At 38.1% G+C, this 18,182-nt stretch overlaps 1 protein-coding gene across 10 annotated transcripts in view; it reads right to left on the bottom strand.

Moving 5' to 3' along the window:
* HMGN3 (high mobility group nucleosomal binding domain 3) overlaps positions 1 to 18,182 on the bottom strand; it is a 32,515-nt gene that overhangs the window by 7,089 nt on the left and 7,244 nt on the right. For all 10 annotated transcript variants that reach the window (XR_013967002.1, XR_013967003.1, XR_013967004.1 and 7 more), the window contains exon 2: positions 4,886 to 4,936. Coding sequence is in view for 7 of the 10 variants with exons in the window: in XM_080806383.1 (XP_080662509.1) it covers positions 4,886 to 4,936 (51 nt within the window). In the remaining 3 variants the exon portion in view is untranslated. The remainder of the gene's footprint in view (positions 1 to 4,885; positions 4,937 to 18,182) is intronic.

Below are 18,182 nucleotides of genomic sequence, written 5' to 3'. Positions count from 1 at the left end.
GACCCAAATCCCATGAAGCCTTTCTCAGGAGGGTTAACTGCAATGAACTGAGTATCACCAAACGAAAGACAACAGTTGCAGTTAAACCAGGCAGCAAGTAACTCGTACTTCTTCAAAATGCTCTCCGAGCATCCACTAATTACGAAACAGAACTCAGCACAGATGCTTCTGCATGACCTCAAGAGCTGGCCCCCCCTCTCCCCAGTGACGCACAGCTGGCAGAAGAGGGCTCAGAAGGAGACACTCTGAGAGAAAAAATGGCAGCCTTTATGTTCAAGAGGGATGAAGGGACCTTATCTGACTCCCTCTCTAGCTGTGTCAACGTATGTGTACCTCCTCAGCCTTACCTCACTGTTCGCCTCATCTGTCTCACGTCTGTACCCCTCCGGCATTTCTGTAGCTCCAGTGCTTAGCAGGGGCCCTCAATAAATGCTGAGGTGAACAGAATGCATAAGCACCAGAAACATGTAGTAGTGGGAACTTGAGGGGAGCCAGGCTGAGGCCACTGCTCACTTACTGTCCAGGTTGGGATCTGAAAAGAGGCCAAATATACTAACTACTACTTAGTATTGCCTTCCTATCCATCAAGTAGTGGTTCTGAGTAAAATCTCACAGAAGTGAGGCCAAATCATGTGAAAAACTGCCCCACTCTGGTGCTGTAGCTCCTTTCCTCTCCATGTGAATCCCTGAGCATACTGAAGAGGCAGACATCAGAGAGCCCTTTGGGATTTCCAGAGATATTCCAACCCCAAGCAAGCACTATTCTACAGGGCCCCAAAGCTGTTCTGGTCCAAAGGACTCCCTATCTTTTTATAATTCAGGCCCAGTATAAGAGTTTCAAAATAAAAAGCCCAGGAAATTAATGCAAAAACAAGATCTGCCTCTCCAGGCTGTCTAAACCACCGTCTCTAAAAAGCACATCTTTAACTGTAAAATCATTTTATGATTTTCTGTCTAAAATTTACCAGCTCTTCTTTCTATGCTATAAAAAAAGGACTTTTCTTGAATTTTCCTTTCCAGTAACCATCATAAGAGATTTTCTTTTTCACTGCAAACAGTGGAGGCTGAGACGAACCTTTCACTCAGGCAGCGGCATGGTTATGCATGCAAGTGTGTTCACCTTCCTAGAAAGTTCCACCAGCTTGCACAGCCTCAAAATCTATAAACGAATGGGCCGTATTTATTGGCTATAAAAGGGATGAGACTGCTATTCTTTCCTCCTTAAAGAACTAGAATTTTAAGTATTCATTTGAGGCTCGGACCATTGGGCAGGACAGGAAAAAAAAAGACAGGAAGAATTTTTCTCAATTTGTTGACTGTGAATCCTCAGGAAAAGTGGCCAAAGGGTGGTTCTCAGAGGAGGAAAGAAGATTTTAAGAATGACATGTCCCCAAGAATTACAGAAACAAGAAATGGAAGGGTTTGTCACTGCGGTGTATAGGTGCTGGGCACAATGAAAGTCTTCAATAAGCATTTGATTAAGTGATCGTTCCCTGGGTTGGAGCAAATCCTGGTGAAGGCTACTCCAAAAGAGACAGAGTCTTTTACTTTAGCATCTTGGTTGCAAAAGAACATGGAAGTCTAATTTCACTATGACAAAGTTCACTGGGGTAGCTGGATTCAAGTAGAACCATTGGACTTTGCTGAATACTGCTTGAAACGTATGGGCCATTCCAACGGGATTTAGAAGTCTGTTTATTTTTATAAGATTTCTTAATGCTCCTTAGCTTGACCATGTACAGATCTTCTTCAACTTCCAATGGAGTTATATCCTCATAAACCCATCATAAGTTGAAAATATCATAAGCTGAGAATGCATTTTTTATACCCAACCTACCAAACATCATAGCTTAGCCGAGCCTCCCTTAAATAGCCCAGAACATGTATACTACCCCACAGTTGGGCAAAGTTATCTAACACAAAGACTGGTTTATAATAAAGTGTTGAATATCCCATGTAATTTATTGAATACTACACTGAAAGTGAAAACCAGGATGGTTGTCTGGGTATAGAAGGGTTGTACATGTATCGGTTGTTTACGCTCATGATCATAGGGCTGACTGGGAGGTCACGGCCACTGCCCAGCATCACAGGGGAGTATCATATCACACATAGCTAGCTTGGGAAAAAGCATGGTTTCTACTGACTGAGTATTGCTTTTGCACCACAGCAAAGCCAAAAAATTTTAAGTCAAACCATCACAAGTCAGAGACCATGTGTACTCGAAGACAAAAGCCAGAAGTCAAGTTGCTTTTAATTTCCAAAGACAAATGAGGAGCCAAGTAGAAATTAGCTTTTTGCAAAACTGGGAAGCAGAGAAAGATGGCTATCGGAGCCTTGGCTGGGGAATGAAGACAGAAAAATGGCACTGGATAACCAGATTTATGATTACCACAAAAGTGGCATTAGGACAGGGGATTCTGAATCAGGAGACTCAAATATCTTTCCTGTTTCTGCAATACACAAGTTGTGACATCTGTGGAAAATAATGTATTTCTCTCAGGACCTTGTTTCCTCCAGTAAAGCTGGAAATAATAATATATGCCTATTATCTAACACAGCATTTCTCTGATATTCATTATTCCCCTTCCTGGCTTTATTTTTCTCTTAGCAAATATCCAGTGACATTATTTCTTTCCACTAAAATGGAAGCTCCATGAAGGAAGAGATTTTGGCCTCCTCTGCTCACTGTGAAATCTGCAGAGCCTAGAACAGTGCTTGGCACATTACAGGTGCATGATACATTTCTGTTGAGGAATGAATGTGCTCTGCCCTCATTTCAGGGTTATTGTAATTGATCAGATAAAATAATGAACATGAAAGGGCTTTGTAAACTGCCAAGTGTAATGCTTTTAACAAATTGTTGTGGTCTCTTATTGTCCAAAAACTATACTCTGCTCCACGCCTTTGAAATATCATGGCAGCGGAAGAGGATTTTCAAAAGAGGATCCCTCTTCATAACTGATATCTATTCCCTATAGTCAAGCCTGTGCATATTCAATGACATAACTAGAAAATTCAGTCAATTCACTGGGGGGAAAAAAAATCAATCAATATACTGTCTGAAAGTTCTTACCCTACCCTACCAGCTAACTGACTGACCTTTTCACTTTTCAAGCAATTGTGTTGATGTCCTAAAGACAATTCCTGAGTTTTAATCCAGTTTCGGCTTAAATGACAGGGAAAGAGTTTTTTTCTAGGAACGATTTTTGCTAGCAATAACAGAATACATATAATAATACAAAGTAAAATATTAAAAATAATAATATAAAAAACATATAAATAACACAATTACAATTCTGAGGCTAAAATAATACGCATAAAAGACAGCTATCTGGATATGCAAAAATCTCTTACATATATTCCAACCAGCTTGATTGCTGTGTAGAAGGATCGGAAAGACTGTTTACACTATCCAAGATCTATTGTGTGTAATGGTTTCTAGGTTTTCTGACTGACAGATCAATTTAAATAGCAGTTCCTCAGGAAAAATCCAAATGCATTTTGTGTCCAAATCTAAAAATTACACTAAGATTTGTTACACTTAGCCAACTGTCCTACAAATTACATTTTGCCATTTTCAAGGAAATCCATGCATTTATCATTTTTTGGTTGATTCTAGTGTTTGTTCAGTAACTCGACATGGGACCGCAAACTTCACCTCCCAAACTGTTAGACACTGAATGCTGGGTAAATGGATGGTGGGGCCTTGGCCACAGGCAGATTTGTTTGTTTTGCTTCAATTTTTTAAAGATTTATTTATTTATTTGACAGAGGAGTTTGTCCTCTGTCAAATAAATAGAGGCAGCAAGAGAGGGAATACAAGCAGAGGGAGTGGGAGAGGGAGAAGAAGGCTTCCTGCCCAGCAGGGAGCCTGATGTGGGGCTTGATCCCAGGACCCTGGGATCATGACCTGAGCCGAAAGGAGATGCTTAACGACTGAGCCATCCAAGCGCCCCTGTTTTGCTTTTAAATTAATTATAGATTCTGTTCAAGATTTTCCATTTGGCAGAACACATTTCCTTGTACAAATTTTGTGGAGGGGTTCTGCTATCATGACAAACTCCTCTGAATTATTAAACCACAGTATGAATCACCCAATCAAAGAATCTAACCAGATACGATTTGTCTCTCACATGATCCCTTTCAGTTTATAAGCTCAAGGGTAAAAGCTGCAGTTTTTCTACACACTGCAAAGCTCTGTGCAAAAGTGAATGGCTGTCATCAGAGTCAGCATCTAATCTGCCACTTTTTCATCCATCTCCTTTTGGAAGTTCATGATAATATCGTGGATGCAACCATCTCTCTCCATTTAGCTATTTGGAGGTTTCTGTACTTTAATACAGAGCTTCTTTGAATTGTTACCTAATTAATTATCCTAAGCTCTAAGAATTTTCTTGATTAAAAAAGAACTTTAATATTTTGACATCTTGTGCGTCTTTCACAGTTTTTTACTTTAGAGATGACTCCTTTTAGGCCAATATTCAGAACCAAAAAAAGAAATTTATAGTTCACTCACTGGAGAAGAGAATTTATTAAATCAACAGTCTTTCATTTCCTTGGTGTGAAAGGCAGACTTTGTTCTCCTTGATGAATTTACCTATTATCTCACTCTTTGCCCAGAAGGAATTCTCAGTATCCACTCTCACAGATAGCACAACCAACAGGTAGAAACATAAACAACACAGTAAGTGGAAAATGCCTCATCAGTGTATTCAACTGAAATTTACCTAGGCCAAGAGACACTCCACAGTGACCCTTTTATCTCTGGCTTATGTAGTCTCAACAACGTTACTCAGAATTGTATGCATTCAGATGTAGACAATCCTAACAATATTAAAAAATTCCAGTTAAAATAAATACAGGATGTCAAGGATACACTTACCTCCTGTTTAGTTACTTTGGATCCATCCTTGCCCTCTGTATTCTCCGGAGACTAGAAAGAAAATATTTCAGTGAATTGTATTTAAAAGGGAAAGCACACATTTGAGAAAGATTTGGGAAAAAAAAATAGCTATTTCAATTCACAGGACCACATAAGTCAACAGATATTTTGTGGAGAAAAAGTAAGTTTATAAGAGGAGACATTTTATACACACACACACACACACACACACACACACATACACACACACACACACACACAAAAACACACACAGCATTTATCTGCATAACTGCTCTAATTTTAGCACCGGAATGGTGCAAGAACTGATAGGAACCCCTGTTTTTAATGTGCACTCACCCTAAGCCATTTGCATTGATTTTTGATGATTCCATCACTAAAGAATAGGGACCCAGCGGCTACAGGCAGTGGTGCCAGGAATCCACCACACGTTCCAGTCGCTTTGTTTCTCTAAGATGAGGCTGCTAAGAAAGCTCGGCCTGAGCACAAAAGCATATTTTTGTTCCATATTCGCCTCGCTTTGATTTCTAGCCCACTTCTTGATAGGACTTGACAAATGTGTCTTGATTATTATTCTTCCATTATCAACTCCAGCATCTCTACCGAACTCCCAGCCTTGGCAGGACAGCCCAATGCCCTGCCACCCCAGCTGACTTGTTTCCTGATTTTGACCCAGCCCCTGGGACAGCACCTGCCCACGCTGGTGACAGCTCACACCTGACTCCTTTATGTGCGTACAGCCGTGCATACAACTGTGGGAAAAATATTCTTGGATTTAAGCGACATGCTGCAGATCCCAATATATTTTTATTGGCTAAAGGCAGTAGGTAAGATGAAAATGATGAAACTAATTAGAAGATTGAACTATTTCACATACTTTAAAACATATAAAGGTGGAAGGTGAATATTCAATCTCTATGACACAGGTGGGCAGAAAATATGAATAGAGTTTCCAAGAGGAAACATACAAAGAGCAAACTGACATTTAGCATAATGTTTGGCTTGAGCAAAATGAAACAGCTATGCGGTAATGCCTCATCTATTAAAATGAGGAAAAAATTTTAAAGATCATAAAACCCACTGTTTGGTGGGCCTTGGTGACACTGTAAATTAATATGATATTTTCAAAGAACAAACTGGCAATCTGAGAAAGACACACAGGACTAATCTTATATAATGATCCAGTAATCCCAGTTTTGGAACCAGGACTCAAAGAAAGGCTGTAAAATTACAGTCTTAGTTATGCTGTTTCTAATATGGAGTAACTGGAAACAACTCACATGATCAGTAAATAAAGAGAAATATTTAAGTAAACTATGTAATTATTAATTCCATGGGATCAAAAATAGTTAGGCTGTGTGAATACATAGAAAGTCCACATAAAATAATGCTAAATTAAAAAAACTGAGATTATAAAATAACATGTAAAACACAGATCAGAAGTAGATAAAGTCGCTTAGAAAGTCAAAAGATTTTTTTCAAGGCAGACCACCTAGTAAACCTTTAATTTTCCCTGAGGGCTGCCTGGTACCCACAGTCTGTCAGTTCACCTCTCTCTGGAACCTCGCATGCATGTGCATGGAGCGAGCCCTTCCTTCCTTCCTTCCTTGGAGTCCTCACTCCCTCCTAGGAGTCTTCCCTCCCTCCTGCTTTGCCTCCCTCCCTCCCTCCCTTCCTTCCTTTCTTCCTTTTTCTCTCTCTCTCTCTTTCTTTCAAGATTTATTTATTTATTTGAGAGACAGAGAGAGAGCTAAGGAACATGAGCAGGGGGAAGGGACAGAGGGAGAGGGAGAAGCAGACCCCCTGCTGAGTGGGAAGCCCATTGCCTTTGCCAGACTCAATCTCAGGACCCCAAGATCATGACCTGAGCCAAAACCAAGAGTCACGCTTAACCAACTGCAACACCCAGGCGCTTCTCACGGAGTTTTTATTTCCCAAATGAACCAACCATTTTCCCCTCTTTCCTGAAACCTTCTTTATCATGAAGGGAAACAGAGCTTCTCTTTTCTGTTCCCCACTCTCTTGCACAGGAATTTCTAATTCACAGATCTTGCTATATCAGCCGGCCAAGTTGGAGACAGTAAAATCTTACAAAGTGCGAGCATATGAAGACAGTCTGTACGTGGACCATTTGGCTTTGCTCTATTCCATGCTACAAACCCGACCCTTCTGGCCACAAATGAGAACCTCTGTTGACTGGAGGGGGAGATGAACCATGAGAGACTGTGGACTCTGAAAAACAATCTGAGGGTCTTGGAGGAGCAGGAGGGTGGAAGGTTGGGTGAGCCTGGTGGTGGGTATTATGGAGGGCACATATTGCATGAAGCACTGGGTGTGGTGCATAAACACTGAATTCTGGAACACTGAAAAGAAATTTAAAAAATAAATAAAAATTTAAAAAAGAAAAAAAAAAGAAGTGCTGGGCTCTCATTCACACCTGTTAGGCCACCTGTAACTGGTAGGCATTTAGAGAAGTAGCACACAGTTATTCTGATGTTAACTGACGTTAAAAAAGTTAAAAATGGATGTTAATGACATAATTTTCAGTATTTTTCTCTGAAGTGCATTAGTGACAGCAATATGACTGGGAGATTACTTTCTAAACACTGACCTAAGTCAGATGCAAATAACTGAAAAAAACAAAAAAAGAAAAAAAAAGAGAAACCTGGAAAAACGCCACACACACAAAAAAACAGGTATAAGTGAAAATGTTAATGGCTTCAGATGAATGAATATAAGACTGGAAATGTGAAGAACTACAACTCAAGGCAAAGCTGGTTTCTCTGGCAATCTCTCCTCAAGGGCCTTCTGTTAACAAGCACGTAACAAATTTAGTCAGAAACAAGCCAGATGATCTTTACCCTGGGATCAGTGTGGTACTTTAGCATGAATGCCCATCAGGACATGGGCTTGAATGCTGGTTCTCTACCTAGGAGTTGTGATCTGGGCCAGTAACTTATCAGTGGTTCAGTTTCTTTGTCCGTGAATGACAGACAATAATGAATTAAGCTCCCAAGCATTATCCTAAAGACTAAGAGATGGTAGAGCATTTTGTAGATGGTGAATTGTTATACCGATGTTATGCAATGAAATAAGAATCTTAGTGAGTCCTTAAATTATCAAATATCAAATTATATTCAACAGAACCTTAAAGGTCAACATATCCAGATTCCCTGTAACCTTGTCATCTGTTTTTGTTGAACAGGGTAACACAGAGTAATTTCAGATGGAATTACCATTTCAGACTGTCTTATCACACACCCTGTCCACCTTTAACACTTAGCCATGAGTCTGGGGACAGGAAGGAGGGTATGGTATGAAGGGACTGAAACAGAAGCCCAAAGGTTTTGTTCCAAGAGATTGTGAGGAATAAAGACAAAGGGGGAAATGGGGACTGGGGGATGTATAGTGATGATCTCAGATGTACTTCAACCTTCTAGTGGGCTAATGGGAAAGATGAGGTGAGTCTGAGGAATTCCAATGCAGAAAGGTTCTCATCTCACTTCCCAGGATAGGGCAGGTCTGTGGTAATCTGGTTCGAATCCAGAATGGTCAAGAGGGTAGAGAACCGCAGCCAAACAAAAAGGTCTCATTCACCTATCTGAGGTTACTTCAGCACCTGAGTACAAGGTAGTGAATTGAGAGCCAGGAAGGGAATGGCAGACATACATGGTGGCCAGATGGGATTCTAGAAGTTTAGAGTACCACTGAGAGCTGATCTGAGGACAAGTCATCAGGAAGGTGGATCACTGAACACCTGGTGACCAGATGGGTACAGAGAAATAGCCAAGAAGGCCTGAACTTTGGCAAAAATCAACAGGTAGCTGAATTTTTTTCAATCACAAATTCTGAAAATAAAAGTAGGCTCACTCAAATAAAAAAGAAAATAACCCTCAAAACATAAGCTCTAGACCAGGGACAGAAGAAATAATAAATTGTCATAGACTGAGGAGGAATTAGCTCAGAGCGCAACAGAGAGCAACAAAGGCATGAACACTACGCAAGAGAGGTTAGCGGACACGGTGGTTAATTGAGAAACTCCACATATACCTAACAGACATTTCAGAAGCCAGGAACAGACGTACTAGTAGGAAGGCAAAGACACGGTGGCTGAGAATTTTCCCAAATTGAAGTCATGAGTCTCCAGATCAAAAGCTTATGCCAGTTTTCCCAGCACCATTTATTGAAGAGACTGTCTTTTTTCCACTGGATATTTTTTCCTGTTTTGTCAAAGATTATTTGACCATAGAGTTGAGGGCAGCTATATGTAGAAGAATGAAACTTGACCATTCTCTTACACCGTACACAAAGATAAACTCGAAATGGATAAAAGACCTCAACGTGAGACAGGAATCCATCAGAATCCTCGAGGAGAACATAGGGAGTAACCTCTTTGATATCAGCCACAGCAACTTCTTTCAAGATATGTCTCCAAAGGAAAAGGAAACAAAGGCAAAGATGAACTTTTGGGACTTCATCAAGATCAAAAGCTTCTGCATAGCAAAAGAAACAGTCATCAAAACAAAGAGGCAACCCACGGAATGGGAGAAGATATTTGCAAAGGACAGTACAGATAAAAGATTGATATCCAGGATCTCTAAAGAACTCCTCAAACTCAACACACACAAAACAGATAATCATATTAAAAAATGGGCAGAAGATATGAACAGACACTTCTCCAATGAAGACATACAAATGGCTACCAGACACATGAAAAAATGTTCATCATCACTAGCCATCAGGGAGATTCAAATCAAAACCACATTGAGATACCACCTTACACCAGTTAGAATGGCCAAAATTAGCAAGACAGGAAACAACGTGTGTTGGAGAGGATGTGGAGAAAGGGGAACCCTCTTACACTGTTGGTGGGAATGCAAACTGGTGCAGCCACTTTGGAGAACAGTGTGGAGATTCCTCAGGAAATTAAAAATAGATCTTCTCTATGACCCTGCAATTGCACTGCTGGGTATTTACCCCAAAGATACAGATGTAGTGAAAAGAAGGGCCATCTGTACCCCAATGTTTATAGCAGCAATGGCCACGGTCGCCAAACTGTGGAAAGAACCAAGATGCCCTTCAACGGATGAATGGATAAGGAAGATGTGGTCCATATACACTATGGAGTATTATGCCTCCATCAGAAAGGACGAATACCCAACTTTTGTAGCAACATGGACAGGACTGGAAGAGATTATGCTGAGTGAAATAAGTCAAACAGAGAAAGTCAAGTATCATATGGTTTCACTTATTGGTGGAGCATAACAAATAACATAGAGGACAAGGGTAGATGGAGAGGAGAAGGGAGTTGAGGGAAATTGGAAGGGGAGGTGAACCATGAGAGACTATGGACTCTGAAAAACAACCTGAGGGTTTTGAAGGGGTGGGGTGGGAGGTTGGGGGAACCAGGTGGTGGGTATTAGGGAGGGCACAGATTGCATGGAGCACTGGGTGTGGTGAAAAAACAATGAATACTGTTATGCTGAAAATAAATAAAAAATTTAATTTAAAAAAAAAAAAAAAGCTTATGCCAAGGAACAAACTGGAAACAAGACAAATGAATACAATGAAACATGATGTAGTAAAACTACAGTAAAGTGAGAAAAAAATCTTAGAAATTATCAATTAAAAGATGGATTATCTACAAAGAATTACTTCTCACCAGCAACTACAAATGCAAGAAATATGGAGTAATGTTCAAGTAGTTGAGGATAACTGTCAACCTAGAATCAGCTATCATTTAAGAATGAAGGAAAAATACAGATATCTCAGAATACAAATACTTAAGAGAGTTAACTATCAACAGAGCCTTCCTTTTAATAAGGACCTGTTACTAATCGATCAAATTTAGCAATTAGAAAAATGAATTCAGATGGAAGCAAAGTATATATGAAGTAATGTATGAAATACTCGTAAATCTAGTTAACTATTACTTGTAGATAATAACACCTATTTTTTTGTGTTTAAGAGTTTCAACAGAAATCCTAGACCAGTGCTGTCCTATAGAAATACAGCATGTAATTCCAGCATTTCTAATAGCCACATTAAAAAAGAAAAAATAGATGAAATTAATTTTAATATTTTATTAAACTGAATCTATCTAAAATTGTATCATTTCAATGTGTTATCAATTTATAAATTATTAGTGAAGTATTATTTTACAAAGCTTTCTGATACTAAATCTTCAAAATACAGCATGTACTTTACACTTTACATAAGCACATCTCCACTCAAATGCTAGGTTTTCACCAGACTACCTGATCTATATTTAAGAGTTCATAAAATTTATAGTAGTTTCACATATCCAGGTTGTTCCAAACATATTTAAATTTTTTCAATAACTTAATCTAACATAGGTTTTTTTAATTTAAATCAATTAAAATTGAAATTTAAAAAATTCAGCTCATTCTCTTTTTTAAAGAATACTTAACTGCCTCATGTAGCTAGTGGCTAGCATACTGGACAGCATAATTCTAGACCATAATAACCACAAAAAATGAGAGCAGAATGAATAGATGAGAAGTTACAGCATGCTAGAATCCTGGTTTTGTTCTGGAGGATGATACAGACACAGAATCATTTTAGACTTTGTTAAAATAAAATTTAAAGATAGCCCTTAAATTTTTTAACATAAGGAACAGGATCTATAAACTTCCAAATCAGGAGGAGTGGAATAAAGCAAAATTTAACAAAAAAAAAGTAAGGAAAGAAAAGAACAAATAATAAATAAAAACCACAAAATAAGTCCTTAGAAAAAGTCCAAATACATTAACAATCACAATATACCTAAACAAATTACACTCATCCATTATAATGTCAAGTGACAGAAAGAGGAAAAACAGAATAATGTTTGTATATGATTCCACTTTTACAAATTTTAAAACATGCACAAATCAATATTAAGGATTCATATATGACACATATATCAAAAAAGCATAAAATCATGGACTGGAAGGATACACAACAAATTCATGATAATGGTTACCTCTAAGGAGGATGATAAAGGAAGGGAACCAAGGGGATATTTCTAAGGAAACATCAACTTTATCCGTAACATTTTACTTTATTTCAAAAATATCCGAAGCAAAATGATAACATTAAAATTTGTGAATTTTGAGAGGCAGGTAAATGAATATATTATATTATTTTCTGGATTTTTCTGTATTTATTTTTTTCCAAATAAAAATATTAGCAATATTGAGGGAAAAAAAGACTAGAAGAAAATTTGTTCCATTAAGTCTGGTTTAACAGTGCCCTAACACAAATTCCATGACTAGGCTTATCCACGGCATTTTGTGCACTTCTTAAATGACTTGTAAATCTGGTTTATATACTGCTTCTTTCTTTTCTGTTCAAGACATGTATTCATAATTGCTTCAAGCTGGGTTCATAGGAAGACAATGGAGCGAGCAAGACGGTAAGCCAAGAGCACAACCCCATGGATGCAGAATGCTCCTTGGGCTAGCGTAGGAGGAGAGCTGATGGAGAGGATGGATTCCTTCAGCAGCGGACCAGCGGTCCCATCCCCATTCTTTCCCTATACAGACATGCCTGAGCCCTGCACAGAAGGATGCAAAAATGCCCTAAAGGGACACAACCGCATTCTCCTGAAGATTAAACAGAACCGGCAGTCCTTAGCAGGAAGAAACTTGAAATTTTTGTTCCACAAATGATCCAGAAGGAATCAACAGGTAAAATTTTACCCCATTGCCGAGCTTCTTTCTCTTCGAAAATAGCAGTTACCACCGGATAGTTGTAACTCCCTCCAAACTCAAGAAGATACCAGAGAAGACAGGAAAATCCTTATACCCCTCAGCAGTTACCTGGGGACAGTTCAAACGGCATGCGCCTGTGGGTTTAACTGAGCCGACAGATACTGATGGTGTGGCCTACAGCTGGGATGTGTAAGGCTAGTACCTGGCTTGTGCCATCATTCTGAGCCGTACAAGACAAGAAAGGGGGAAGGCTCAGGATTCTCAGCAACCCGTGCAGGGCCTTATATTAAAGTTCCAAAAATTCTTTGTTGGTAAGTGTAGGCCCTTAGAGATTTTCTTCTAAGATTGTCAGTGGCAAGGGATATTGCTTTATAAATTAAGTGAATTACTTGAGAGCCTAGAGTCTGTATGAAATTCAAGTAACCATTTTCTAGCAGCTATAGAACAAATCCAGTCTCAACTCCTGGGCTGTCCATGCTAATGTGGGAAAGCTGGGAGCAGATAAAACAATGCAATTAAACCAATAATTACTTCTTTTAACCTACTTTGAGGTGATTCTTCCCTAACTTGCTGGCCAATTTTTTTTAAACCTCTTTATTATTATCTAAAATTTCGTTAAAAATTTTTACATTTTCTGTTACAAACCCAAGACTGGAGAAAAGATGCTTCTAAGAGTGAGCTGGTTAGCAGAGGAAATTTTGGGAGGAAAGATCCAAATAACCCACGCAGAGAAATGTGCACATAACGAACTCTGTTGCTCTTCTGCTAAAATGAATATAAAACTCAACTATTTGATTAAAATAATGTTAATTTCCCCCTCAAATGGGGGCACTTCCAATGAAATTCTCGAGGTTTTCCAAATAATAGATAGTACTCTTAAATTCAAATATTCCTATGACACATGAAACAGACACTAAAATTTTTATTTAAGCCAAAAGAATCGTTATTTAACATTGGCATGGTTGTTTTTCATTCATTCTGTAGATCTATGTTTGGGATCTTCCAATACTGCATAACTTTTACAATAATCTTTAAAAACCCAATACTTATAATGAGAGATCACGTTAAGAGAGTTATTACTCAAACTAATGTTAAATGTCTCAGTTACCTCCTTCCTTGCTTATGTCTATTAATTTCATCAACTTTTATAAACCCAAATTCATTTACTGAGGTCACATCAGACTAGTATGTCTTCCCCAACTATTATTTTGTTGTTAGAGATAAAAGCAGTTGAGTTAAAAACTTGTCTGTAAAAGATTAGATGACCCAAAATAAATAGCAACTACCTCTTTTCTGAGATATACTTTCAGGGGATTCAGGTATAAAAGATAACAAAGTAAAAAAAAAAAGCCATGTTCTAGGATGTTGGGTTATATTTTGTTAGCATAGGTATATATAATGCAATACTGGAAGTATATCTTTAATATGAAATAAACAACCTTAAACATTTCACACATCGCTTTGGTCTAAATCGCCTCTTCCATGACTTTTTTTTCATGTAAGAGACTCTGTACAGATGGGAAAGCACCTGGCTGAAATCAGAAGCCTGAATTCCAGTCTGGCTCATATCTCACTTCCCTCTGCCCAAGTTTCTTCATAAGTACAAATGAAGGATGATGGGCCTGAAGATCTCATCTTCTTGACTTACTTAGCTGCTCATGTCCTTATTAATCACACTGCAGAAGTGTCCCTGTGTATATTACAGAGATAGCTATAGGTATTGGGGTCTGGGAAAAGGATAAAACAAGGGACCCTGAAGAAGAAGAAGAACAAGAACAAGAAGAAGAACAAGAAGAAGAACAAGAACAAGAAGAAGAACAAGAACAAGAACAAGAAGAAGAACAAGAACAAGAACAAGAAGAAGAACAAGAACAAGAACAATAAGAAGAACAAGAAGAAGAAGAAGAACAAGAAGAAGAACAAGAAGAACAAGAAGAAGAAGAAGAAGAAGAAGAAGAAGAAGAAGAAGAAGAAGAAGAAGAAGGAGAAGAACAAAAAGAAGAACAAGAAGAAGAACAAGAACAAGAAGAAGAACAAGAAGGAAAAGAAGAAATAATTTATCTTGCATTTATGTGATAGGCAATGATCTAAATGTTTTAATCTTCACCACAATCTTGTCAAGTTTTATAAATGAGAAATTGAGACTAGAGAGGTTAAGTAACTTGCTCAAGATTACCTAGCTGGTATTCTTGCTGGTAAATTGAGACCTGGAATTCAGACCCAGGTAGGCTGGCTCAGAGTTCATTCTCCTTAGCACTACACCTCTCAGAGTGGTTTGTGTCCATTTCCTGAATTTCAAAATTGGGTGCAGATCTAGAATGCTAGAAGAGCAAAAGATTTCCGGATTGGGAAATATTTTAATCTATAGATCTTGCAGAAAAGCACATAACATGTCGTGGAATGTTTCCTATCCCCCTCATTGCTGAGTCATTAAACAATTACCCATGAACAACAATAAACAATTTCTCACTAAAAATACTGTATGTTGAGTTGCACACAAATGTACCATTTCCGGTTTCTGAATGGTCACATACACAGACAAAAGTATCTTTATCTCACTACTCAGACTAAAGACAAAACACCAAATCTTTTCTATCAGTTTTTATAGCCCTTGACATCTTCCAGAGAGTTGTACATTGTGTTGTACTTGGTCCTCTCGATAACATGGGAATATACATGGGTGACCCTACCAATCCCATTCTACAGACAAAGAATAGAAGTTCAAAGAGGTCAGGTGACTTTGCCCTGGTAAAGAGTGGTGGAGTCCACAATGTATCCAAGTTTTCCAACTTTTACACCTGGGGATCTTTCCAGATGGTTACTTTGTTTTCCTATTTGCCCAGATATAAATTAATTTCTAGCAAATGGTAAACACAGTTATGATGTTCCTTATATTTTTGCAAAACTGATAATCAGCTAGGTCTGATGTGATTGCATGTGACTACCAAAAGTGGTAATAAAATTAAAAATTGTAATGAAGAGGAGAGGTAAAGGAAAGCAATGAGAAGTAGAAAGAATATAGTTTTTAAAAATGTATTATATGGAACACATGTAGAACTTCAGAAGGAGCCTTCAAGGCTTCACATTTTGATCACCTCAAATCTTTGGTATGTCTTATCTCCCACATACATCATGCTTAATACTCATGACTTCCCACAAAGTAGAATTTAACTGTTTCTGTCCAGTATTGTAAAAAAATACAGCTTATACTCAAAAAGAAAAGAGAGAAAATAAAAATATATAAGAAACTCAACACCTAGTGCTTCATGCAATATGTGCCCTCCTTAATACCTACCACCAGGCTCACCCAATCCCCCAGCCCCCTCACCTCCAAAACCCTCAGTTTGTTTCTCAAAGTCCACAGTCTCTCATGGTTCATCTTCCCCTCCAACTTCCCCCAACACCCTTCCCCTTTCCATGCACAAACAATGAATCTCAGAACACTGAAAAAATAAATAAAATAAAATTTAAAAAAAAAACACCAAAAAGCAACTCAGCACCTCTCAGGGTAAACTCGGTATTGATCTTTGCACGGGGTCACAATAATCAAAATACAATTTTAAAATAATATCACCTAACAGCATACCTCTTAAAAATAACTTTTGTAATTACACATTAATCTTGGTAATCCAGAACCTGAAATAAAAATCCATTTAGTCATCGATCCAAAAGATTTTCTAAATTATAAAGCTTTTATTCTTATTTGAAGAGTTCTAAAAACAAAAGCACCTGCTCATTTTAAAATCCAATGCCTAAGTCATAATATTTACATTACAATCTCTCAATATATTGTATACTATGCCAGGTACTTACGTGTTTCTGATCACAAGAGTGTATCCCTATTATTCTATATAGAACAAATTAGTGAAGACAATATATCTTGGAAATAGTAAATCCAGCACTTTATGGTAATTAGAGGAAACACTGAGACTTAGACTCTGGATACTCAAAGATATCAATACTTGGGTGAGGACACTGTTCACATACCTATCTTGTATATGGCCCTAAGGTCCATTAGTTAACTGAAATATCCGGAAGCCTTCATGGCAACGTGCCTCTCCCAGAAGCACAGGCCTAGACCCTGAGACCAACCTGAGGGCACAATCACAGATAATGATGACTTGTTGGGTAACTTGGACAGGAACCTAGAAAAAAATGGCATCAGCCTATGTCTTAATAAAGACAACATTTACTCAAATGAACACTCGCGTATCTATGTAACTCTTGATTCTTCCTTGTTTCATTCACCGGGCATCTTAGTTTAAGTAAAAATACACGAGGTTCTCAGAAATAAACATTTATGGGAAGTATTGTTGGTGTGAGGGTTAAGAGCAAAATTCTTGGGTAAAAGAGGCTGGCTTAGAATTCCTGGGTCTATTACCTCCTAGCTGCATGACCTGGGGGGAATTCCTTCATCTTACTAAATCCTCATATTCTCTTGTGTATGAGAGGCCAGGCCGTAGGGCTCGGCAGTTAAAAACACAGGCTCTGGAGCCAGACTGCCAGGACTGCAGTCCCAGCTGGGCCATTTCTTATCACTGGGGCCCTCCCTAAGATGGCAGTTTGAAGAGTACGTATACCTTAGTGGGTCGTTGGGAGTATTCCATTCATTAATGCAAAGTGCTCAGAACAGTGCCTGAGTTGTAGGAAGCCATCTAAATGCTATTTATTGTGGCTGTCATTATCGTATCTGTGAGATGAAAATAGCCTCATATAACTGTTGTGAGAATAACATAAAATAATATGAAATTACACGATAATACTTCCCATACATGTTTGTCTCTAACAGCTTCACATACTTTGGTTTAAAATAAGATGCCTAATGAATATAAAGCATATAACAACTAAGGTCTGGTACAGCCAAGCATTCAATAAATGGCAGCTATTTAAATTTTAACAGTAATAAATATATTTATATGTTGTTACTGTTAAAGTATTAAATTTTGCAACCAATTTTGAAATTTAAAAACGTTTTTCCTATTTCCTTCTTCTGAATATGTGTATCATTTACTTTATGTGTGATCAAATATGCATTTGCCTTCGGCATGTCTAAATGGCCCCATTTCTGGATGTGTCCACAGATATAATAATACTGGACTCGATAAATACCTTGACCAGGAACCAGTATCACCAACTGAACCGACTGAACCAAATCACACCAACTGATGTGAATGAACTCTTCTAAGAACACAGTGAAATGGGCAAAAAAATATGCAGCCAGTGAAAAAGGAATTCAACATTTTGATATGGTTTGTTATCTTCAACACTGATTTTTAAATTACTCAGGAGACTAACATCATATTTCAACATACTAGGTACTGTGAAAGCAGACAGCTAAAATGCTGTTTATTTCAGTCACCGTTTCCAAATTGTACCCTGCAGGAAAGTGGAATATATTTAACTTTGGTGTAAACAAAAGCAGTGTTTTAGGTAGAAAATACAGGAAAAGAGGATCACTCGATAACTGATTTGCCAAGGGAATTTTAATGTTCTATGGAAATATTTTTAAACATATTTTTTCTTTGAGAAAAGCTAACCATGTAAAAATGTACCAGATTAAAGCT

Source organism: Martes martes (assembly GCF_963455335.1).
Source record: "Martes martes genome assembly, chromosome: 6".
NCBI classification, from domain to species: Eukaryota; Metazoa; Chordata; class Mammalia; order Carnivora; family Mustelidae; genus Martes; species Martes martes.
This window is presented reverse-complemented; position numbering and strand designations above follow the sequence as displayed.